This window comes from Salminus brasiliensis, chromosome 6 (genome assembly GCF_030463535.1).
Source record: "Salminus brasiliensis chromosome 6, fSalBra1.hap2, whole genome shotgun sequence".
Classification (NCBI taxonomy): Eukaryota; Metazoa; Chordata; class Actinopteri; order Characiformes; family Bryconidae; genus Salminus; species Salminus brasiliensis.
The window spans coordinates 21,850,936-21,875,346 of record NC_132883.1 but is presented as its reverse complement, the minus strand read 5'-3'; the positions used below and the strand labels follow the sequence as shown (position 1 = coordinate 21,875,346).

The window sequence follows — 24,411 nt, the reverse complement described above, 5'->3', positions numbered from 1 at the left end:
AAGTAGATAAGCTCAGTGGTTAGCGCGCCGGGCTATCGATAACAAGGTTGTGGGTTCGATTCCCGGGTTCGGCAGTGTGTACTCACTGCCCCTAGTTCACTAGTGTGTGTGTGTGTTCACTAGCACAGATGGGTTAAATGCGGAGGACACATTTTGCTGTACAGTCTACACTGTACAGTGACAAATACGTGCACCTTTACCATTTTTACCTTTAAAATATTAGATGTGACCATTTATTTATTAAGGAAAATGATCCAAAATGACATCTGTGAGTGGCTAAAGTACGTGAAGTTACCTTGAGTTTATTTGTGACCTCGCAAACTATTACACGGCTACCTCTAGGTGTGAGCTTTGTTAGTCGACCACTCCTGGGGGAGGGAAATAATGGTCTTGAATTTTCCTCCATTTGTACACAATCTGCCTGACCATGGATTGGTGGAGTCCAAACTCTCTGCAGATGCTTTTCGCCACCTATTCCAACCTGATGAGCATCAACAACTCTTCTTCTGAGGTCCTCAGAAATCTCATTTGTTCGTGCCATGATACACTTCCACAAACACGTTGTGAAGATCAGACTTCTGATCTGAGAAAGACTTCTATTCTTTAAATAAACAGGAAGCCCATTGATTGAAAACACCTGTCTCTTTTGAAATCCTAAGTAAGGTTAACATATTGTTGCCGAATGTAATATTGCATAATTGTCCTTAATAAATAAATGACCAAGTGTAATACTTTTGTCTCATTTGTTTGAATTGATTCTCCTTATGTTTATGACTTGTAAAAATCTGATGAAGGTTTAGGTCAAATGTATTTTGGATTTTAGGATATTTTCTTACACCCCTAGCAGTCAAGAAAGCTTTTACGCCGCCAGATAGAATCAAAGAAACTGCAAGCTTTTAACATCACATTTACCTCAATTAGACTCTTAGAAACAAAACGCTTGCTCCTAGTGTTTGTTTTCCATTGTAAGAGATGATATAATGTAGTACAGTGTTAGAAGTTACATAAGAAAGTCAAATTGAAATCATGTAACAGCTCCGTGCAGTTTGAGGCCAGTATGTATTGATTTAGAACTGCAGTTTGCATAACGCTAATGATATAAGCTTGGATGACTTATTGACTTTATTAGTCCTGTTGTTCCAGTTAAAAATGTAAAACCTTTCACACATGACCGACTGACTACATTATAGTGAAGTGCAAAAGTTTGTAGAGTTTCATTTACCAAAAACAGTGAACAAAATATTTGCCTGCAGATGCTCATGCTTAAGAGTACGCAGTACCTTTAGAACTGATGAGCAGAGCGGTCATTTTGAACATGCTCTGTGTGAAGGCGTCTGAGTCTTTGGCTTCTAAAGCTTCAGTCATCTGAGTGACCATCAGCCTGCCCAAATCAGACTCACTGTGTGTAGCTGCAGCAAACTGCAGCATACCCGCCACCTACACATACGTACACACAAAACAATAACGTAGTACACTGACATTTACAGACATACAGTGCGGAAATAAATGCTTGGCTCTTATAGTTTTGGAAATAGCACATGATCTGTATATGAAGGGCTACAGAAAGCGTTGGCTAGCGGCACTGCCGCAAAGGGCTGAATTGTAACTCTTTCACTAACCAAACAAAATGTTACAAGTACTTGAATAGTCTCTTCCTGCTGCTCATCTCTAATGCACGACGCTGAAGTAAACGTACCTCTCCAGTGTAGCGGTTGCGCAGGTTGAGAGAGGCCATGAAGTTGGAGTAGTCCTTCTTCACACAGGTGGGCCGGTCGGTCAGCTGGGTGGCCTGTAGGGAAGAGACAGTGAAAATCCTGAGCCTAAAAAAACAAAAACTAAACAAAAACAAATACAAAAACACGCAAACAGAACAGCTCTGTCTCATTTGCATACAAAAATACCAACCTGAGGGAAAGCAGCCTTGGAACGAGAATCATACAGGCAGCCAGTAAACCAACCACCAAGCACCCAGCCCAGCAGGCACACAGATATACGAGTAAACAGCTCAGCAGGTAAACAAAGGCGTGATGGAGTGAAACATCACAAAACAGAACCACTGACAAAACTCTCAAAAGGCACACAAAGTAATGCGATGACCACAGGCTATTAAAGGTTGGATTTGCAAAAATTATAATAATAGAATAAATCAATGAAGAAAACAGGTCTCTGTAACTAAAGTATTTGCAATATTGCAAAATCACACTCCAAGCAAAAGTTAGTAAAAATATGGGTTAAAATTCAGTCAGAAATGGATGATCTCAGGCTACTTAACATCAGGTTGATCGATCAGCTGAGAATGTAAATCATTGTCTCAACTAGGTGGGACTTCTTTCTTCGAAATCAAATGATTTGCTAGGCTGATTGATCGCTAAACCTTTGATCCCGACTACACATCTCGGATCAATACTACCGTGATGCGCTCTTACCTTTATTTGGCCAATAACCTCAGCAATCTAGCCATTAAGGGGACAGCAAAGACATCACTCTGAGCACAGTAAAATGTGTTCCAGCATGTTACCAACCTACTCTTCAGCCGCCTTATCTGTAGTGTACAGTTCGTTAACATGGACAACATGGGGCCCTTGAGCAAGGCCCTTTACCCTCTCTGCTCCCCGGGCGCTGGAGTTGGCTGCCCACCGCTCTGGGTGTGTGTGCTCACTGCCCCTAACACATGTGTGTGTGTGAGTGTGTGTTCACTACCAGATGGGTTAAATGCGGAGGACACATTTCGCTGTACAGTGTACAGTGACAAATACGTGCACCTTTTTACCTTTACCAATTTACATGGTTCTCCCTGCATTTACAACAGAAAGCCCAATGGTTCAACATCCACCTATAATAGAAATAGCCAATTGGCAAGCACTTCAACTTTATCTGTTCTTTTCACAAAGAACATAAACGTCTGTGATAACAGACTGGATGCTACAGATGTGGAATACAGGAATGAAATGCTGGAGTATTCCTTTAACAGTTCTCAGTGTCAGAAGGAACATGCATGTGGGGCGTTGCCTCACCCCTAGAGTCATGCTTTGTCGATTGTAGCCAGCGAAGTTGAGGATGCTCTCAGTGGCCATGGCCAAGCCAGTGTGCTGGGAAAGCCCTGACACCCAGTTCTGATGCTTATTCAGGTACTCCTGAGAAAAAGAAAGAGAGAGAGAGAGAGAAAGAGAGAGAGAGACCACATTTGCTATTTGTATTCCAGCCAGCCTGATGTTTTAGGGCAGATTCAGAGGTCACTCTGCAAAACCCGACGTGTATGCTGTACCTGTAGATGGGACTTGGTGACAGAGGAGGCCCACTTCATTGCTTCTTTCAGAATTTCACCACAGCGTGCAGCAAAGTCCTTCACTATACTCTATAGAACAGTGATCATGAAAAAGACCAGATTCACATGTTTTTGTGATTGAGCATTAAAATTCTCTATAATTCGCTTTTTCTCTCACCTCTCGAGCTTCATGTGTGTCTGGTACTGTTATACGGTGAGGAGTGTCAGGAATGTCATAATAAGGCTGGTCCTTGTGAATGTCCTGGCCAACCCAGAACAAAAATGGGGAGTAATGACAATGAGGTAGTAAACAAAAATGTATAAAATAAGAACAACATCTACACTTTTTTCAATCTGGAGTTGTAGGAACCCTCACCGCACTCAAAGAAAGAGACAGTGTCTGCAAAATGTCCAACATAGTCTTCAGTACTCGTCCACTCCACAACAAGTGAGGAAACCTGAACAGACCAAAAAAATAAATAAATCAATAACAATATATACATCATATATTTCTTTATTAAAAGCATGATTAGATTCGTAATAGATTCATTGATGCAACTTTCACCACAGAAATATGAGAGACTCACGTTTCAGCCAGCCCTGAAAGATATTTGTCAGCCACTCGTCGAATTCTCTTGTGGGTGTGGTTAAAGTTGACCAGTAAGAACTGTGCATGGCGTTCCAGTTCCTCCTCATGCTCTTTAGTTTTTGGCTACAAAAAAAGAAAAATCAGAAAGATACATAACCCATAATCCAACACCATGCATACCCTTAATAAGCGTTTGTTGCGTGCAGAGCAGTACGATAACTATGGCGGGGGAGTGCCATCTACCCACACTGGAGAGAGCAAGATCAATTACGCTCTCTCGGGGCCTCGGCTGCCAATGGCTAGCAGCATGACCAGGATTTGAACCAGAGACCCTCTGATCATGGTGACAGCGCCTGGGGGTCGATCACCCTGTCCTAGAACAGGTACAGTAAATACGTAAGGTAACCTGCTCGAGCTCACCTTCTCTGCCATCATCTGGAGGAACACCTCAAAGACTTTATCTCCAACACATATCACGCACTGCATCATTCCTAAAGTTGAGGGGGATGGCACATGGAAAGAATGGAAAACACAGGGCTTGATAAGAAAGTTCATGCTCTCTCTCGCACATGATCACATCAGTGTCATTTTTCCAACCTGACTTGTCCTTTTGTATGGCCTTGTCTTCAAAGTATCTGAACATGACCTGGAACCGGTCAGCATCGTTCGAATGCAGCATCCTGAGGGAGGCCGGAAGTTGAGACTTACAAAACAGCAACATGCAGGACATCAGAAATGTGACAAAGACTAGAGTAGAGACCCAGACACCGGTGTAGTACCTCATGTATTCCAGTCTGTAGACGGACAGGAGGTAAGTGCACATGGCAAAGTCGAGTTTGTTAATGAGGGCTGCTGCCTCTGGGGCTGGATCCAAGAGATTAATTATAGTACTGCGTAGCTCGTTTAGCTCCGCCTACAAACAAGCAATTCAATAACAGATGTTATAAAACCATACAGAAACAGGTTTCTTGAGTAAGCATCAGTTGAGGGTAGGGATGGGCAAATGTTTTATGATGCAGAATAAACCTCAGAATAACCAGTTTCAAGGCCTAAACCAGCTGTCCAAACCAGTAGTCAAAAGGTAAATGGTAGTAGCTGGTTGGTACTGAAGTACTGAGGTATAGTACTAGCTTCCCTTTAACCTAATGCTGAAAAACTATAGACAGATTTCATTAAAACAGACGACAGAATGCATGTCAAAAACATTAAGGGCAAGATTCAGGGCACCTGTGTAACCGTGTCGTTCTTCAGAGCAGAGTTGTACTGAAGCTCAGAGCGCAATGGCTCTCCGCTGGGGAACGTGAGCAGGGGGGACTTAGTAGCAATCTCACAAACTCCCTCATACCACTCCTCTGGCCACAGTCCTGCATCACATAAAAAAAATTATAAAAAATTCAGTGTGCTCATGAATTCATATTCACACAACTCATGTATGTCCATGAAAGCCAAATAACTGTTATCCATCCAATCTGGACAGTAGGAGTGCAGCTTGTGTGCTTGGCGATGGGTTGTTTGTGCTTCTCCTTACCGGAACCTTCCACAGCAAAGCCCATGACCACAGAGTAAAGCCAAAAATCCCTGAAGAGCTTCTGCAGACGAGGCTTAGCCTCTTTAATGGGGGGCAGCCGCCGGGTCAACTATATAGCAGACACAAACAAAACAAAGCACACGGACTGAGACAACACAGCATACATTTTTGCTCAGAAATACCTTTGTGCTCTATGGGGTAATGCATTTAAATGCGCACATTCCATAAATAATAAGACGTTCAACAGCTGTGTGCAGTGAAGGAGTTAAAGCCCAGTTAGCTGGGATAGAGCTGTGAGCACTGCTACTCTTTGAACTGGACACTATTTGATCAGCGCAAGCCAACGTCAAAGTCCAAAAGCAGGATTTGGTCACAAACAAACGGAGTGTGCACACAGATTGATCACAGAGACAGAGACAGCAGGTAAGTGGGACTGGAATTTAAGAAAGGGGTTTTAAAAAAGTAACAAAGTAGTGATATTTGGTCTTATTTCTATGGTATAACATAGTCCATGTAAAGTAGGAACGCAACTGCATCATCTGAAAACTGTAAATTAATTTTATGTAATACAAAAAAAAAAAAAAAAAAAATCCTTGATCTTGTTTTCTGCATTTCCTCAAGGATGTGGGTTCTCTCAGTCGTAGCAGCAGCCATTCTCTTAGCCACTCCAGCTCTGGGCGGAGTGAAGGAACTTAGTTCGCACTTCAACAAGTCGGAGAAAGATGGCGACAAGGCTGTGGAACCCCGCAGCCATTTACAGGGAGGTGAGAACCTGAACATGGAGTCCGTCCCTCTGGACTTCCATCGGGAGAACACGGTCACCAACGACCTGACCCTGGAGGGCTTGGAGGAGGAGGACTACATCGATTTTGATACAATCCTGGCAGGAGGTGACGATGACTACATAGAAGGAGATGCAATAGATGAGATCTCCACTCCAGCACCAGGTCTTGACCTTGTCTCTGAGCCCTCAGACCCCAAAGTGCGCAGGGCGCGTCTCCTGCGGCTCTTCCACGGCCGAACGAGGCTCCAGCGCATCAACGTGGTCAATTCCCACTTTGGATTCCGCCTCTACCGAAGTATCCGCAACCAAGTGAACCAGACAGATAACATCCTGCTGGCGCCCGCTGGAATCTCTATCGCCATGGGAATGATGGCCTTAGGCTCGGGTCAATCAGCACATGAGCAGCTGTATAATGCGATGGGCTTCAATGAATTCGTCAACGCGAGCGGCCACTACGACAACTCGACCGTGCACAAGCTCTTCCGGAAACTCACGCACCGGCTCTTCAGGCGAAACTTCGGCTATACTCTGCGCTCGGTCAATGACCTTTACGTGAAGACGAACGTTAACATCAAGCACGGCTTCCGCAACGAGGCCAAAGCATTCTACTTCGCCGAGCCTCAATCTGTGGATTTTACTGACCCCAAATTCCTTGTGAAGGCAAACCAGCGCATTCAGAAGATTACCAAAGGGCTTATTAAGGAGCCGCTAAAGAGTGTTGACCCCAACATGGTGGTGATGCTTCTAAACTACCTCTACTTTAAAGGTACAATTCAAACTATCTGATCTTCAATCTAAAACAGACCAAATTTTATTTCTGAAGCAAAACAACTAGCAAATGTCTATGAAAAAAGAAAAAATAAACAAAAAAAAAACAGCTGAACAAGATGATCTGTCCCACCTGAGAATTCACAGAGTGTGGCATAATACTCTAATAAGCATGCTTGAGTAACATCCCCCTGTCCAAGACTCCCAGCCTGCTATGTCACCCGAGTAGAGATTGATTAAGATTAAATAAATAATCCAATCAATGCATTTCAGAGCCTAATTAAGCAAGAAAAAAGTTCAATTCTCTGGACACAGTCTTAACTTTACTGTATTACACCCCACCCACAATGCACATCTTCTACTTTTTCCTCTATGCAGGGACATGGGAACAGAAGTTCCCCAAGGAATTGACCCACTACCGCAACTTCCGTGTGAACGAGAAGCACCATGTGCGTGTGGCCATGATGCAGAATAAAGGTAGTTACCTGGCCGCAGCGGACCACGAGCTGCACTGTGACGTTCTGCAGCTGCCTTACAAAGGCAACATTAGCATGCTCATCGCTGTGCCCCAGAAGCTCTCTGGAATGAGAACCCTTGAGCAGGAGATATCGCCCACCGTCATTAACAAGTGGCTCAACAACATGACCAACCGGTACGTAACTCAATATAGACAGGGAACACAGTCAGAATCATAGACATGATGCCTGCCATCAGCATCCGGAGCCAGCGATAGCACAATTGGCCTTGCTCACCCCACTCTCTCTCTCCCCATATCACTTCAGTGCGATGCTGGCTGGCACCGGAGTCTGCTAGCCGACGCATTAGCTGGGTACCAGGCGCTTTTCTCTTTGTCTTGCTGCCAGGCCCCATTCGCATCGGCTGCAGTTCAAAAAGAGGCGGTGGCTGGCTGCCATGTGTTGGAGGAGGCATGTGTCAACCCTCACTCTCCCAGTGTCAGGAGCATTACATGTGATTGGGGAAGAGTACTAATGAGTGGGTTGGGTAAAATTAGGGAGGAGGGAGAAAACAGCCACAAACTGACCCAACAGCCAGCAGCTGAGACAGATTAAGATTTAATAAGGATCAGGATTGTGCTGTTTAAGCAAGAAAAGGTTCAAAAGGTTAGGTAACAGAGGCTTTTTTCCAATTTTTTTTTTTAATAGGACACGTGAGGTGGTATTTCCACGGTTTAAGCTGGAGCAGAGCTATGATTTGATCAGCCATATGAAGAAGCTGGGCCTGACTGACCTCTTCACAGAAAAGGGTGATTTCACCCCCATGACCTCTGAGAAGGTCACCATCAACTGGGTAAGACATGGGCTTGAGCTAAAAAGGCACCTCAATGCCCTTTAGCACTTCAGACTACTTGTATTTCCCTGTACAATTAATCTTTTGGCTGATGCTCTTATGAGCTTAACTGAATGCAAGTGCAGGGATAAGGCAGATTCTATATCAGACATCAGGTTTCAAGCAAAGAAACATGTCAATGGGTCAAAAAAGAAAACATTAGTAAGGGCTACCATAACAAGAATACCTGAACAGCTACACTCTGAAGACTACGCAAATGCAAATGTCTGTTTCCTCATTCTCTCAGTTTCAGCACCAAGGTACCATAACAGTGAACGAAGAGGGGACCGAGGCAGCAGCGATGACCCACATCGGCTTCATGCCTCTGTCCACACAGACACGCTTTGTAGTGGACCGGCCCTTCCTCTTCCTCATCTATGAACACCGCACTGACTGCTTGGTCTTCATGGGACGAGTGGCAGACCCATCAAAGAGTTAATTTCACTCATACCCATACTGCCTGGCAGAAGAGTCATCATAGACTTGCCATTGTTAGTGTACAGCAGTGGAATGGGCCACTCAGCAAAAACTGTAGTCTGTTTGCTGTGGTGCTGGTAGCATGATAATACAGTATATCATATAAACAACGTGATTCAATGAATTTTTAAATATGTAACATGACATTTGCCAAACAGTAAAATGAGAAATTTTTTAAAACATTTCAAGCATTCCAGGTTTTTGTGAGTTGATTTTTGCAAGGTGTGTCAAATCATGCAGAAAAATCCAAACACATCAAATCAAGTAAGCCTTCCCTAAACTCCCTACAGCTGAAGATTTTGCAAGCCGAATCAATATTTGTGAACGAAGTTAAAGTCTAACTAAAGCTGCGCTAGATCAGACGGCAGCAGTCTGAGAACACAACAAGCAAAAATGACGCATCATCAGAGATGATCTGCCAGTTCTGTGTGGGAGAACACAGGACTACAGATGCTTGTCAGGGTTCAAAACAAATGATGTGACTCAATATTAAATATCGGCGCCAAAAGTAGTGCTGAGCGGCAGCAACACAATTTAATGTCACAGTATTTAAATTTGCATAAAAAAAAAAGAACCATAGTGTCAGTTATTTTGCATTAATATTTATACTTCCTTAGTACTCTTAAGCATGTAAGGGAAACCTTACTCAGACTTAAACACTAAACAGACAGAAACTAGATTTACAGAAAGAAAAGCTAAGATGTTTCTTCTTAAACCTTAATAAACAATAGAAATGAACATTATAATATAAATAATAATTTAGGAAAGAAGAGCATGTTTCAAGTTATTTGTTTGTAGTGAATTGTATAACTGCATGTGTGATGCAAGAGTTATAGAACAGCAGCAATCCTCTTACCACTGCAATCACCGGAATGAGAACACCAAGATTTCCAGCACTACTGGATGCCTGGAAGATCACACACACACAAAAAAAAAAATCATTTAAATACAGTTGCCTGATTAAATGAAAGAGTTACACAGTGCACTCAATGTAACATCAAATTTACTTTCACATTCTTTGGATCACACTTGTCTTGGACCCCTGAACTCATTAAACAGCTAAAGGTTTTAGGTGGGATAATCTACTTTCCCTAACAAAGAATTCTTATAAGAATGCTTATAAAATGCTTATAAAATCTCTTATTACTTATATACTTATATTTAATTTCATTGTTTGATAATGATGATGCTGCCACTAGATATTTAAATGTGTAGGTATGTACAGTATGTTGAAAAATGTGCATGTAAGTGTGGCAAGTGTGGTAGCCAAACCTTCAGGGCAGGTCCTTTGTCACTTGCACGCTCACTTGCCCTCTTTCCCTCCAGCCCAAGCTGGACAAAGAGCTCCAATAAATTAACGAGCAGCTCATCTTCTAGTGGCTCCCCCTGTAGGTTAGCGGCGATATTCGCTAGAGCATTGATCACTGCTAAAGAGCAGTGCCTGTGGGTACACACACATTCAATGTCCTACTGAAAGCTGCAAGTCATGGGATACAAATATTTCTTGCCGAAATACACACACACACACATACGTACCTGTAACCATGGTCTCTGTAGTCTTTGGTGGCAGAGTACACCACATTACTGGCTTTCACACTGATCTGCTGAAACAGGTTCCATACCTCCTGATAGATATATTGCTAAAAGAAAGATAAATAAATAAACTGTTAAAACTGAAACATCATTAATAATAAAAAATATATGTATTTTTTTGTATTATTATTATTTTTGTTTGATATCTTGCTGTTCACAAAGTACTTGAAATATTGAGTAAAACAGGTTTGGAGAACTTTGGAGGGCTGGATTCCAGCAAAGTGCTCACCAATTAATTAAGTTTTGTGTGTTACAGCAGGCCAATCAGCAAACCATGGCCATCAGTTCAACATTTAGAATATACACTACATGGAGAAAAGTATTGGGGCACCAGGTGTTTCAGTCGGTCCCGTTGCTACAAGTGTATAAAATCAAGCACCTACCCATGCAGCCTGCCTTCACAAACATTAGTGAAAGGAATAGGAGGGCACCGTTGCAGCAAATCAGTTTCTTCCCTAATATATTCCACCTTCAACTCTGAGTGATGGTGTTGGAAAGTGGAAGCGCTTATGGAACCAACCTCTGCTGAGGCACATAAAAGTTGCATAAAAGTTGCCAACGCTGCAAAGGGGAGCACTAACTCCATATTAATGCCTATGGATTTAGAATGTGATGCCCCAATAAACTTGTCCATATAGTGTATTTCTAATTTTTAAATCTACATTTTATTATTAAATCATAAATCAGTGTCATATGACAAACAAATCGGTCGTTGTGTGCTTTCCCCTTTTAACTTCACAGCTAAATAATGTAAAGCACAGTTTACACAGCTATATGTACTTGTATTGATAAAGGGATGGGCCTTACATTGCCGGTGATGACCATGCAGCCCAGTTGGTCTATAATAAGCACATCAAGCTGTGATGGTGGCTGACAGAACTTCTGCTGCAGGATCTGCAGAATGGGCTCCATCACTTTGGGACTGTCTCTCATGGCTACAGCGATGTGGCCTAGAGCTCGAATAGTGTGGTCTGGAATCAGATGGGCTTCCCTGAGGAGTAAGGAGCAATCAATCACACGACAGTCTGAGATATACAGAGAGACACTCTGTGAACATGCGCGCTTGTGTCGTTATTTACTTGTCATTTTCCTGAGAGATGTACAGCCGATTTGACAGACTGGCTAGGAAAGCTTCCACTATGACGGGATCCATGCTAAGACCAGCCTTCAGACATCTAGAAAACGCGCACACATGGAGAAACTCAATCACATATGGAAAACAATAGTGGGACATAAGAAACACAGAGAAATGCATGTAGCAGAAAGGCAGGTGGAGGGACTGTTAACCTGCAGATGTTGTCAATGGAGATGTCTCTCAGTTGCTCATACATTGAAGGTTGGTCCTTCCTGTTGGACAAAACATTGAACGTGGACTGGGAGTGCTCATTGGTCACGCTGATCTTGATCTCTCCACCGCCTGTAGAGACATTTGAGGACAGTTGAGCTCATGTCACAAGGTATGACACAGCACGGTCTAAAAGGTATGGGTGGGTAATATGCCGCGAATATAAGATTGTACACAATAATATAAGTTCAATTAATGATAAATAAATAAATAAATAAATATGAGGCATGCAGGTGGCCCAGCGTTTCCAACATTTTCATTTAGCATATCACAATATCCCCCACCCAACAAGAACGTCCAGTAGGTTTATGTGCAGACCTGTGCTGTACTGACTGTGGTACTTGTAGAGTTTGATCAAAACTGGGGAGGGCACCACCAGGAAGTCCTTCAGAGACATGGTGGCTGAGTGGGCTATAACAGGAAAGCGTTCACACAGTCGACCTAGACCCTGCAGAGAAAGAAAACTAATTACATTCACTCTTCACCTTCATTTCTCACTTTTCACAGCCTGCAGAACTGTTTCAATTGGCCTACATGGGAGGGTTTGTTTATGAGGAGTTTTCTCTGGGTTCTCCAGTTTTCTCCTTCCTAAATTGTCTGTCCTTAGACCTGAATGTGTGAGGGAAAAGTATGTGCATGGTGCCCTGCCCAGGGGGCATTTCTGCATTGTGCCCAATGATTCCAGAGATGGCTACAGATCCACCATGACCCGACCAGGATGAAGCGGATAAGAAAAATAGAAGGATGGACGGAGGGTTTCCGAACCTGAATTCTCACTTTGGATCAGATGTGACTATACTGTCACCACTTGTGGATAATGTCTCTCTCCGTAGTTTGCCCGAGTCCCAGGGCATTAACAATGAATTTGTAACCCTTTCCAAAACAGTAGATTTCAAGGACTTAGTATTTCAATCTTTTTAGAGACCTTCTAGCCTGCTTCACATTACCAGACGGGTTTTGCTTAAGTGATGTTTAGATTCAACAGGTCAGGCAGTAATCATGCCTGAGAGTGGCTACTGAAACTGAACCCAACAGTCAACTGAATTTAAATAACTGGTTGATTTAAAGGAATTATCTTATTTAAAAGCTGCATCATGATTTTACTTGTGTTGTCTCCGCCTTATTAATAAAAATATTTGGAGGACCTGAAACATTTAAATGTGAGAAATTAGCCAAATTGGGATGGGGGCAAATATATTTTCACAGTAGTGAATGGGCCCTAAAAGAGTCTAAATGCACAGTATATTGCAAAAAGCAGTGCATGTTGCATTTATCCCAGTCAGGAATATGCATTTGAGGGAGCGTCATGCAAAACGTCATAGGACCACATACAAAAAAAACGGTTGGAGACATTGAAAGTGCTGCTTATACACCTCACCCAATTAAATCTTGCTTTGTGAAATAGTCCCACATGTGCAAGATCTGAGCACAATCTGTCTTTTTGTATTTTTTGTTCTGGTGTGACAGAACTTTTATTAACAAATCTTTCTCTTTGTTACATGAACCTTAATAATCGGTTTTGTCTCAGATAACGATGGCTCCATTATGTCTCTTGAGCGTGCGATTAGAAGGCAGAGCATGCTCGGTTTGTGTTAGTGTGATAAGATTTTCTTATATTATATTATAATATTCAGACTAAAAATGATTTCGCAATTACCAGCTTTCCTCATAGACTCCGGTGTGATTGACTTTATGAAGCGTACAGATGTTGCAGACAGTATTGGCACCCCTGGAAATCTTCAATTTATCATGGTTCTAGTTGGGCTTTTGTTTTTCTCTTTTAGATGGGAAGTCTTCCTAAGTCTTCCACCATAAAACCCATTTTCCTTTAGACAGTGGTCTTAGAACTGTTGCACCTCTAGCTTGAATGTCAATGTGGACTTTTTTTTCCACCTTCTGCCATGTCCAGCAATTGCTCCCATTGGCCTTAAATATCTTGGTAATATGGGTAGCTGTGGCCACAGGGCTATTAAAGGGGTGTCAATACTACTTGCGATTTTAAAAATGGCACAAAAATGCAGAATTTTTACAGTCTTTAGTTTCAGTGCAAACCAAAAGACACATGTGTAAATGACAAAAGATTTCCCAGGATGAATGATGCTTTTTTCCTCCCCATTCTTATTTGTAAGGGTATTAATCTTTGCCCATGTGTGTAGTTCAACACATCTGTGAGATTATCTGGTTCCTCAGTACCTGGAGGCAGCAGATGAGGAGGGGCATGTGTGCGATTATCACTTTGCTGGAGGTTTTGGATTGCAGTTTCTCAGACAGCTTTGTGCACAGATTCTCAGCCCCTGAGAGGAAAGGAGAGGAGAGGAGAGAAGAAGCAGGGGAGAAATGCATATAATGAACTGCTGCTGTTGTCTGTAGAAACATATGCAGCTATTAGCTGCTCTCACTAACCCGCTAATTGCACATCACAACACCCCCAAAATAGATTCCGAATGGCAGCACTGCGACCCTCCCGTCCCCGCCCACCTTGTTCATCTTTGACGGCCCACACCATGAGGTCCACACAGGCAGCGTTGGCGTGGCAACGGAGCTTCAAGGGACTAGGTTCCCCTGGCAACCTCTCTGCTTCATGAAGCACCCTCTGCAGCTCCGATTGGCTGCTGCTGAACTGCTCCAACACAAAGTCATGAACCTCCTTCACAAAGCCTGCCTGCAAATCTGAGCAGATATATCGATATGGGAGAAAAATTAATTGCTGACCAAAAATATTATTAGTATGAATACATACATTATTTAACAGGAATAAATATAGCACAAATAAATTGAGCTGTGAATGGAAATGCTAGAGCTAAACATGCCGTTCACCAACCTTTCATATAATAGAGCGTGTCTCTGAGCATCTTAAACATGCTGACATACAGAGGGTCACTGAAGGCTTTGTAGAAGAGATCTATGCCTGGGTTGCCCTATTCGAAGCACACAAAACAATTCAGTGAGGTACAATTTCACAATTTTTCAATTTAATAATATCAGCAGGTTATTTGAGTGACTGTTTTGGGATTATGGGAAATGTATTAGCATTTTGGAATCCAGTTAAAGTTTGCAGCTGAACATTTTGGTCAGACAGTAAACAGTCAGTTCTTGAAGTTGATGAGTTTGGAAACAGTAAAACGGGCAAGCATAAAGATCAGAGCAACTTGAACTAGGACCAAATTGTGATGGCTAGGTAAGATAATCTCCAAAACGACAAGGGGTGACAACCTGTATACAGGGTCATGAGGTTAGCCCCTCTGGTCGAGTCCAATAGAAAGGTTACCCTAGCATAAATTGCCAAAAAAAAAAAAGTTCATGCTACCTAATACACAAAGATGTTAGGACACCTTTAATGGAGAATCACAGCTTGCTGGTTATGTGGCTGTGTAGCCACAGACCTGTCACAGTGCCCATGCCAACCCCTGACCACTGGCAAAAGTGCCTACAACGGGTACATGATCATCGAAACAGAAATATGAACCGATGGAAGAAGATGGAAGCCTGGTCTGATGTTTTTTTTTTTTACATCATGTGAATTGCTGCTCTGGGCAATGTTCTGCTAGGAAACCTTGAGTCCTAGCAATAACGAGGATGTTATTTCAGCAGGATATTGAGCAATGGCACATGTTAAAAGTTTGAGGAACAAAAAAAAAAGTGTTGACGTGGCCAGTTGCCAATTTACCCCAATCTCAATCAGATCCATCACCTGCGCCCATGCAATCCATGGAGGCTCCACCTTACATCTGAGAGGACTAACGTCTTGGTGCCAGACAAGGCACAAGATACAGAGGTCTTTGGCTCAGGGTTGTTGTGACAGCAGGTGGTTTGAATGTAATGCCTGATCAGGCATTGTGTCTCTCTCTCTCTCTCTCATATATATATATATATATATATATATATATATATATATATATATATATATATATATATATATATATATTCTAACTGCTGTACACAAGCCATAAAAGTACTTCCACCACAAAGGTGGGAAAAGTGGCCTTTATGGCAATAGTGGGCAATAGCAAGCTTACCTACTAGTGACACATTCACTCCAGGTAAAATCTTTTCTAATACATTTGGCAGCAGTTTAAATCAAACTGAATACTGATGCAACTGGTGGTCAGCAGAATAGCATAGGTATGGTGCTGCAGGATTACCTCAGTTACTTCCACTATAGTGCCATCCAGGGTCTTCAGAAATGAATCAGAGACGAAGGCTTTCACCTGCTCAAAGAGAAAAAAACAAACAAAAAAAAAAAAACAGGTACACTGTATCTGAGCTATGTGGCTACAATGGGTGTCCAATCGAAATACCAAACCACCTCTTTAAATCTTTAAATAATTAGTCCCACGTCCTTTACAACATGTGCCTACCATGTTCAAGAGCCGTCTAAGCAGTTCCAAAGGCATGTTCATCTCCTGTCCGCTGGCAACAGTAAAGAGAGGAGAGACAGAGAAGCTGGAGCTGATGGTGGTGAAGTAATAATCAGGGTCCACTGCGCTGCCGTCTGGGAGGTATGAACCTGAATGCGTCAAATGCAACGGCATCTTAATTAGTGATGTGATGCTTTTCAACCCTTATCCTCAGTAGGGATGATAAAACAAAACAAATATAAGCATTATTCAACCTTTAGGACCATTACTTAACAAGAATTACATATGTCTGTAAAAGGTTTCTTTCTCTTCTCTGCATTTCACTACTGCAGGTGCTCATAGCCGTTAAGTACTGGATAGGAACTGTTTATATAAGATTGATCACATCTTATAATTTAAAAGGCATCTAGCCCTGATTACCTTCAAAATACTGAGGGCCTGGTGCAGTGGGGGAGCAGGGTGAAGGCCCGCCTCTCTCCGGGCTCACCTACGAACACAGCAGAGCAAGTAAATAGCAGAAGGAACCTAAACTTACACAACCACTCACCAAAAGTTACCCTTACAGATGGACCTATTCATTCTGGATTGACCTAGCAAAAATCTATGGAAGAATGTCTGGGTACAGGGTACAGGGTACAACTAAATCTTAGCAGTAACTGGGTCATGCAGCAAGACAATGAACCTAGTAGCACAAAAGCAAGTCTACAAAATTAAAAAATAAAAGAAGGAGAAATGCAACATTTTGGAATAACAAAGTCAAAGTCTAGACCATAAACCTGGCAGGACCCAGATCAGTTCTAAGGACTTTGTCATTCTGGTCTCGAATAATTGATTCCACACCAGGACTGATATTGAAAGAAGGCTTACTGACATAATTACAGGTTTGTTTTTAATTTCTTCCAAACTGAGGGTTAATTACACAACTGCATACATCAAATTATGTGCACAGTTTTAGGAAAATGGTAAATAAGAGGTTCATTCCATTACTGTTTTGACAGTATTATTATTGTTGTGCTCTTCTGGTGGGCCGTGAACACTCATACAGTGACAAATAGCGATTACTGAATGTTAGATATGTCCTCGTGCAGAAGGCTGCGAACATGGAGCCGTGTAGGATGTGGGACGCCACAAGATGTTCATTTTTCATGATAAGCAGAGTGCAACCACACTCACATCGCTTTCTGTTTTCTTCCTCGCCATTAGAAATGACCAAAGTAAGGCTGATGTGATGTGGTAAAAAAATATTATATCACAATATTTACACAAGTTAATATTGTGTATTTTCACGATACACGATATTAACTGCCATCAGTAGTGACAGATTCTTAAAAACTACTATTCAAATACTCTCTCAGAGATTTTTATGTAAAATGTGCTGCAATTCATCTAATTAAACAGCACTGATTACACGGCCTGTAATGAAAAATGCCGTTGATTAGTGTTCTTGAAGCATGGACAATAAACTCAATGCGCTTAGAAAAGCATATTGCGCATTAAAGGCACCAAACTCTCAAGACAAATGGACCCCAAATATGAAAACACCCAATGCTTTTTCACCCAGTGTACATAAGTCAAGAATTCATATGTAGAAAAAACATGCAGAACACGCAGATATCTGTCCTGACATATCACGCTCACAAGCATTTCATTCCATTAACACACTACTAACTGAATGCTTGATCTATATACTTAGGCATTCATGGAATACACAATGCTGCATAGGGACACACGCACACTTCTCTGGCATTTACACTAATCTGCCCCTAGAGCCCAGTCGCCTTCTTTTAAAGTTCAGCACATAACCATAACTGAATGCCTAAATCCAGCAGAACTCTTTAAAATTCACAGGAAGAGGCTGCAGCAATGGTGCATTCCCACAGTCCAATCATCACAGTATGCTTACACTGATCTCTCTTGTAATGACTAATTCCCATTCTCCTACAATGCGCTGTGCACTCATATGAAACAGTCTTTACCTATATGCATATGCATAACATAAAATATATCCAACAGCCATATGAACAGTGTTCTATATATACCTGCGTGTCAGCACTGGCAGTGCCAGCCTTGCGTCTTAGTGTGTCACCTTGGCACACTGTAAGCAGGGAGCTCGGCAGAATGGAGCGAAAGTCATTAAAGGAGCGCCTGCGGATGCCCTCCGTTTCCACGGTAACACGCTGAGCCGGTTGGCACGACACGCGAGGGAAGAGTTGGGACAGTAAGGGCTCGCTCATGTTGCCGTAGCGTCCAAACGCCCGGGTCACACCCAGCAGACACGGCACCAGGTACTTGCACAGGTAAACTACATGAGATAGACAAAGACAAAAAACAAGGAATCCAAGACGTCGGTCTTTGCAATGTGCTTGTGTACCAGAATTGTCTCGCTATCATCCGTGAAAACCTCTTAACTTTTGGTTTTGGTTCACATTCGTGAAAGTTTCACAATGAATAGGTCAAAAATACACGATTCCTTGGAATTTGACATTGTTGCATTAATTTCCATCAAAGTTAGGAGCATTTTTTCTTTCTTTCTTTCAGTCTCTATTTCAGAGACATGAGATTTTGTTTAGACAGTGTCACTCTGTGCACTAACCTTTATCATGGTTTTCTGGTGCCTGGCAGATCTCTAGAAGAGACTGCATCACTTCCATTACAGCCCCCAGAATCTGGAGAGGAGAGCAGAAATCCCAGATCAACAGAGAACAGGTCAAGTTCGGCACAAACAAAAAAAACGCAAACGCACAAAAGTATTTTACCTGAGTGCATGACTCGGGGTCTCTCTGTGCCACATCGAACAGTAGAGTGACCAGGCAGAAGCTGAAGATCTCCGCCATCGGAAGAGTCTCTGTGAACATGCAACCATTCCGATTATGGCCCAGGACTCAAAACTACTGATGAAATATATCTTATTTAATGAAGCAAAGATTTGTCTAAGTTTAATCCTAGCCAGTTGCCTTGGGTCAACATTACCTTTGCTCTTTCTCCCAGTTGCCTCCTCCACCCACTGCACCCTGGGAAGCCCCTTCAGCAGGCTCAACAAGTAGTTCACCACCAGGTCTTTGTGCTGGCAGAGAGAGAAAGAGTGTTATTAGTGTACAGATTCCTCAAAACCATAATGTAATACAATATTACAATGTATTTACATTTGATTCTACTTTGACACTATTTTCTTTAAGCATATTCATTTGGATGAATATAATCATAATAATAACAGTCTGGTTCAAACAACACATCCATATTGAACAAACAGTGTTTGCATTAACAACAGAATTCTTGACGACTGGTACAACTAGCCCTTCAGTATGAGGGAGAAGGTTTGAACGCATGCCACTTATGGCTGAATTGGTCACAAACGTCAGTAACTGGGAGCAAAACATAGATTTCCATTTGCAGTATTGGTGTTGCCAGCTGCTTGTATGAAAAATATTAATATTAAGAGGGTTAAATAAGAGGAGAGAGGTACTCTTCAGGATGATTTTCTTTTCTGTTCAAATATGGTCAGAAATTCCAGATGGCACTGCTATAGGAATGAGAAGATGTCTAAAAGATTAATTGACCTACAGTGTTGTGAAAAGGTATTCCCAATTTCTTCAATTATCACAGTATCGGTATCTGCAATACAGAGCATGATACCATAAAGCTTACTGAGACCCTACTGTTTTTTTTTTGACATAGAACATTTTGGTTTACAAACTTTGTTATGAAACCAAACATTTAAACATCTATTAAAATCCAGTCATAAATAATTATTAGCAATATTAACATACATTTAATGGAACTTTTACTTTTACAGCACATGTGGTGTTTTTATTTTGGTCCTGAAACCAAAAGTTGAGTTTCAACAGCTTGTTTAAAAGCCACACACTGAAGTTTAGTACTTTTTAATACAGAGAGGTGTACCTGAATGTGAAACTGATGCATAAGCACCCTTTGGTTTTAATCTGCATTTTTTATAAATTTAGCCAAATTATGCTTCTCTACTTGCATGTGTTTCCGCACTGTGGAAATATCTATTTTTCATAGCTCTGAAACTTTTTAAACATGCAGTTACTCAACCAGTAAATGTTGTTATTTCAGCTTATTAGATCTTATTTGGGACAAGATATAAAAAAAACAACCTATAAAAAAGGGAAACACTAGAAATATCAATTACAGCCAGAGTCAGAGTTGGTATCGGTACTTGGTATCGGCAGATGCTCGAAAATCTGGTATTGGTATCGGAAATGAAAAAGGTACATCCCTAATTTTAATGCAAGATTATGACATTATTTAAATGATTATTCCATTTACAGACTATAAATATTGATTCAACTCCTATATCATCTAAATAACCGGTTTTGCCACCCTTGGTTAGTAACAACTACAATCAAACAATTTGTTTTAACATCAAATTGTGGTCCACCCTTCTTTACAGACATGAGCATGAACTGATCGTTTATGGCCTTGCCCAGCATCTCAATGGGATTTAAGTCAGGACTTGGCGATTCTAAAATTCTCTCAATTCTGTGTCTTTCAAGCCATTCAGACATGCTGGTGTGTGTCCGACCACTGTCCTGCTGCATAACCCAACTAAGCCTGAGCTTTAGGTCACAATCTGACAGGCAGACATTCTCCTTCAGGATTTCTTGACAGAGAGCAGAATTCATGATTCCATTGATTATAACAATCCATCATCCAGGTCCAGCAGCCCCAGACTATCACAATACTACCACCACATTTGACTGTGAGTATGAAGTTCTTATGGTGGAATGCAGTGTTAGCTTTACGCCAGATGTAACAGGACCCATGTTTTCCAAAATGTTCCCCCTCTGACTGATCCGTCCACAGAATAAGATCCAGGCATTAGAGTTAGGGTTAGTCTAGATGTTTTTTGGCAAATGCGAGATGAGCTTCATGTGCCCTCTTGGATAAGTTGTTGATGTGCCCTTGGTGAAATTTTGGGACCGTTCAATAGAAAGCTGCATTGTGTGTTTCCTCATGTTGTCTTTATTTAATATTAAAATGATATACAATTATTACAATATTATTCAAATGATCAGAATCATTTATATATAATCAAATGTGCAAAAAAAGAAGACATTAGGAAATAATTTCTTAACACTGTTGAATTACATCTTTGTTACTCTCCCCCACTCTCCCTCTACTGCTGAATTCATGGTTAGAAAACTAATCTTGCAGGAAAGAAATTGGTATTGTGTAACGTAAATCTTATTAGTGTTTATCACTGTTATTTGTGCGGGTCATACGATTTGGCTGTACCAACCCTGCCGCTGCTGATTCACTGTCGTTAAACAGTTCATGATTTAATCCACATAGCCCCTTTAATCCTATGAGCACATTAGCTGGTTTTAACACAGTTCTGTTCAGAATTGCTCAACAGCAAACAAGCTTTGCACAACAAAGTTACTGAACACACACTCACATGCACTCAGACCCATTTTAGCACCTGCAGCAATGTAAACAAGCATATATCTTCTGGTGGATGCATCTCACCTGCAAATCTGATTCCACCAGGAACACAGCCAGAGCGATAACAGCATCCCTGCGTCTGATGTCCAGAGCAAACACGCCCCGGGTGTCCAGCGGGCACATACATAGCAGCTTCTGTACCTGCAGAGGTATTGATGTAGGACATCAAGACAAGTACACACATGGGAAAACATAAACCGAGCTATAAAGGAACATAAGTCTCAATGGTTTTTTTTTTTAAACGTCTGTATAATTAAATCATTCAGATTGGTCTGATGTGAAAATTAGCTTTTTTTTCTTAGAGAAATGTGACAGGTCAGAACTGTTCAGAGTGGGGATGATAGAAACTCGGAAATCGGACACAACACATGTCTCTTAAAGCTCCCGCACCTACAGTATTACATGAAATGGTTATTAATATTTTGCCTGATGTCTGAGACACAGATTAGGGGTTTGACATAGAACAGTAAAGAGGTGCATAAAGGCCACTGTAATAAATAAATAAATAAATAAATAAATAAAAATATTATATATAAATATCAATAATAGTAATCAAGGAAAGGTCTCTTCTTATTTTAGATCATAAATAAAATGTCTTTATTTGTGTTGAAGACATTTTAGCCCCTTGTTTACATCCCAGTGGCTGACATTTGAAGAAGTTGTGCAAAAGGTGTCATTCTAGGGCTGGGCAATATGACAATATTTTATCATATAGTGCAAAAAACTGTTATCGTGATACTCAATATGCTTTTCATCATCAGTGCTTAAAGAACACTGATCAACTGTTCAAGTTTGGTCCACTCGATGAAGTGCAGCTACTGCTGGATTTACTCTGTGATCACAAGTACCCAGATAAATATCACGATCTAGTATTTTTAACCATAATCGCCCAGCCCTAGATCATTCCCCTTCAATCTGTAAAGTGGATTCTCATACTGTTCATACAGAAACGCAGAGTTCTTGTTGTAGCAAAGGCAATAATCCATGAACCAGCAGCCTGCAGTGTCAGCAACGAACAGCAACTGAACAGGAAGAACCTGTTGGGAGAGCCACGCGCTGCTGGTTTGGTGATGTGTACAAATGGCAGACACCTTAACTACACCGAGGGGAAACGACGAGACGCTAGAGATGTCAAGTTCGTCTAACGTCGCCAGACCAGCCGTCCAACAAGCAGACATAGAGAAGTGCGTCGAAGCAGATCCGGCAGCAACAGCTAGCTAGAGAAGCGGAGCCAGGCGCGCGAGTCCCGCTCTTCAAAACAGAGGGAGAATAACGTAATAACGTAATAACGCAATAACGCAATAAGCTTCACTTCTGAATTTTCTTTAAGGAAAATTAAAAAAAAAAAAAAATACATAAAACACCTGCAGCTGTGTGTTATTTCCACTTTAGGCGAACACTGACTGCTTAAAAAAAAAAAAAAAAAAAAAAAAAAAGAAACACAACAACAACAAAAGGCTCCAGTGTTCAGGGCTGCAGGCGCGAGCTGGTACCACTCCCCGCAAATAGTGTCCGCTGTTCCAGCTTTAGGAAGGTGAAAACACACCAACACACTGAATTCAGACCCATGACTGCACGGAGGTGATGCGAGGCACATCTCAACTTTATCAACTCGCACAAACACGCCGGACGGTCGTGTAACAGATGGCACGTCGCGCCTCACACCATTACCTTCTCGACGGGCGCGGGTCTGTGGGCTGCCAGAGACCGAGCCAGAGAGAGGACCGTGTTGAAGTAGAAGCCCCTCGTTCCGCATCCCTTCGCGGACATGGTCGCCCCTCTCATGGATGCGGGGAAAGTTGAGGTGCACCGCAACAAACCGTGGGCGAGAGCCGCAATACGGCAAGTGCGAAGGCACAAAACACGCGCGGGGAGAAAGGAGGGGGCGTGGTTTGTGTGCGTGATGTGCAGACGGAGGGCGTGTCGCTGGAAAACAGCTGCAACAGCGCGGCTGCGGTTCAGTAACTGTCCTGCCCCCCCCCACCCCCCCAAAAAAAACAAAACATACCATAAGACAGAACCAGAGGGCATGGGGTTCTTTTTCTAAGGGCAGAACCCATGTACATCATTAACATAAAAAATGATACGTTTTTATTTATTTTTAAATTATTATTATTATTATTATTAATAGTCAAAATGATATGTACCTGGTAATCAACAAGCTTCTAGCACGTTTTCTGGTTGGATATCTAACCCTAAACCTCTTTTTGACAAAATTATTAGACTTCAATTAAGTATGCTTGCCTCCTGGCATGGACCCAACTTTCAGGCCCGGTCCACATATTTACGCTAGGGATGAGGTCATGACTTTGGGAAGGCCACTCCATTTGGAAGGTTATCCATTCCACAATCACTGTTGATGTGTGTTTTGGGGTCATTGTCCTGTTGCAACACCCAACTGTCTACTAGTGTCAGTTGTCTGGCAGATGTTTTAGGTTTTGATGAAGAATTCTGAAGTGATCTTCTATCTTTAGTATTCCATCCACTTTGTGCAATATGCCAGTTTCAGCTGCAGAGCATGATGCTACCGCCACCATGCTTAACAGTTGGCACAGGGTTCTAGGGGTTGATTGCCTCACCACCTTTACTATTCCAAACTAACCTCTGTTAATTGTGACAATATAGCTGAATCTTTATGGTCTTATCTGACCATACTCTCTTATCTCACCAACTCTTTTTTCCAGCTTAAATGTGTCAATAGTGGAGCAGGCACCTGTATTTTGGATAGCAACCACTCAGTCCATGGTGATGTAAAGCTTGCTTGACTGAAGACAAGTGACATGAGGGTTCCAGCAGCTCCCAGTTCATGACAGGCCTGTGCTTTGGTGGTCAATGCGTTGCCCCTGGACATCTGCAACATTTTCCTTTCAGCTGAGGGTAACAGTTTG

General features: G+C 41.9%; 2 protein-coding genes across 3 annotated transcripts in view; one reads left to right on the top strand and one right to left on the bottom strand.

Moving 5' to 3' along the window:
• Positions 1–23,393, bottom strand: part of pi4kab (phosphatidylinositol 4-kinase, catalytic, alpha b) — a 36,518-nt gene extending 13,125 nt beyond the window's left edge. Inside the window, exons 1-33 of one of the 2 annotated variants that reach the window (XM_072682024.1) lie at positions 23,195–23,373; positions 21,548–21,664; positions 19,025–19,118; positions 18,811–18,899; positions 18,648–18,720; positions 18,094–18,356; positions 16,475–16,541; positions 16,055–16,203; positions 15,839–15,904; positions 14,518–14,614; positions 14,175–14,366; positions 13,890–13,990; positions 12,015–12,144; positions 11,639–11,768; positions 11,431–11,526; positions 11,159–11,342; positions 10,295–10,398; positions 10,031–10,199; positions 9,615–9,665; positions 5,383–5,491; positions 5,082–5,218; positions 4,634–4,767; positions 4,452–4,534; positions 4,275–4,345; positions 3,853–3,977; positions 3,642–3,723; positions 3,444–3,527; positions 3,266–3,355; positions 3,015–3,134; positions 2,427–2,453; positions 1,906–2,004; positions 1,697–1,789; positions 1,281–1,437 (exon numbers count right to left, since the gene is read on the bottom strand). In XM_072682024.1, the coding sequence (XP_072538125.1) occupies positions 1,281–1,437; positions 1,697–1,789; positions 1,906–2,004; positions 2,427–2,453; positions 3,015–3,134; positions 3,266–3,355; positions 3,444–3,527; positions 3,642–3,723; positions 3,853–3,977; positions 4,275–4,345; positions 4,452–4,534; positions 4,634–4,767; positions 5,082–5,218; positions 5,383–5,491; positions 9,615–9,665; positions 10,031–10,199; positions 10,295–10,398; positions 11,159–11,342; positions 11,431–11,526; positions 11,639–11,768; positions 12,015–12,144; positions 13,890–13,990; positions 14,175–14,366; positions 14,518–14,614; positions 15,839–15,904; positions 16,055–16,203; positions 16,475–16,541; positions 18,094–18,356; positions 18,648–18,720; positions 18,811–18,899; positions 19,025–19,118; positions 21,548–21,664; positions 23,195–23,308 (3,697 nt within the window). In that variant the 5' untranslated portion in view covers positions 23,309–23,373. Of the gene's footprint in view, positions 1–1,280; positions 1,438–1,696; positions 1,790–1,905; positions 2,005–2,426; positions 2,454–3,014; positions 3,135–3,265; positions 3,356–3,443; positions 3,528–3,641; positions 3,724–3,852; positions 3,978–4,274; positions 4,346–4,451; positions 4,535–4,633; positions 4,768–5,081; positions 5,219–5,382; positions 5,492–9,614; positions 9,666–10,030; positions 10,200–10,294; positions 10,399–11,158; positions 11,343–11,430; positions 11,527–11,638; positions 11,769–12,014; positions 12,145–13,889; positions 13,991–14,174; positions 14,367–14,517; positions 14,615–15,838; positions 15,905–16,054; positions 16,204–16,474; positions 16,542–18,093; positions 18,357–18,647; positions 18,721–18,810; positions 18,900–19,024; positions 19,119–21,547; positions 21,665–23,194 lie in introns of both variants that reach the window. The other variant, XM_072682025.1, reaches the window with a different exon arrangement.
• Positions 5,609–8,940, top strand: serpind1 (serpin peptidase inhibitor, clade D (heparin cofactor), member 1). The gene is made up of 5 exons (XM_072682023.1): positions 5,609–5,805; positions 6,004–6,932; positions 7,313–7,586; positions 8,098–8,242; positions 8,529–8,940. Exons 2-5 carry the CDS (start codon positions 6,005–6,007, stop codon positions 8,718–8,720), a joined length of 1,539 nt encoding a protein of 512 aa, XP_072538124.1. The 5' UTR covers positions 5,609–5,805; position 6,004; the 3' UTR covers positions 8,721–8,940.
• Positions 23,394–24,411: the final 1,018 nt, after the last annotated feature.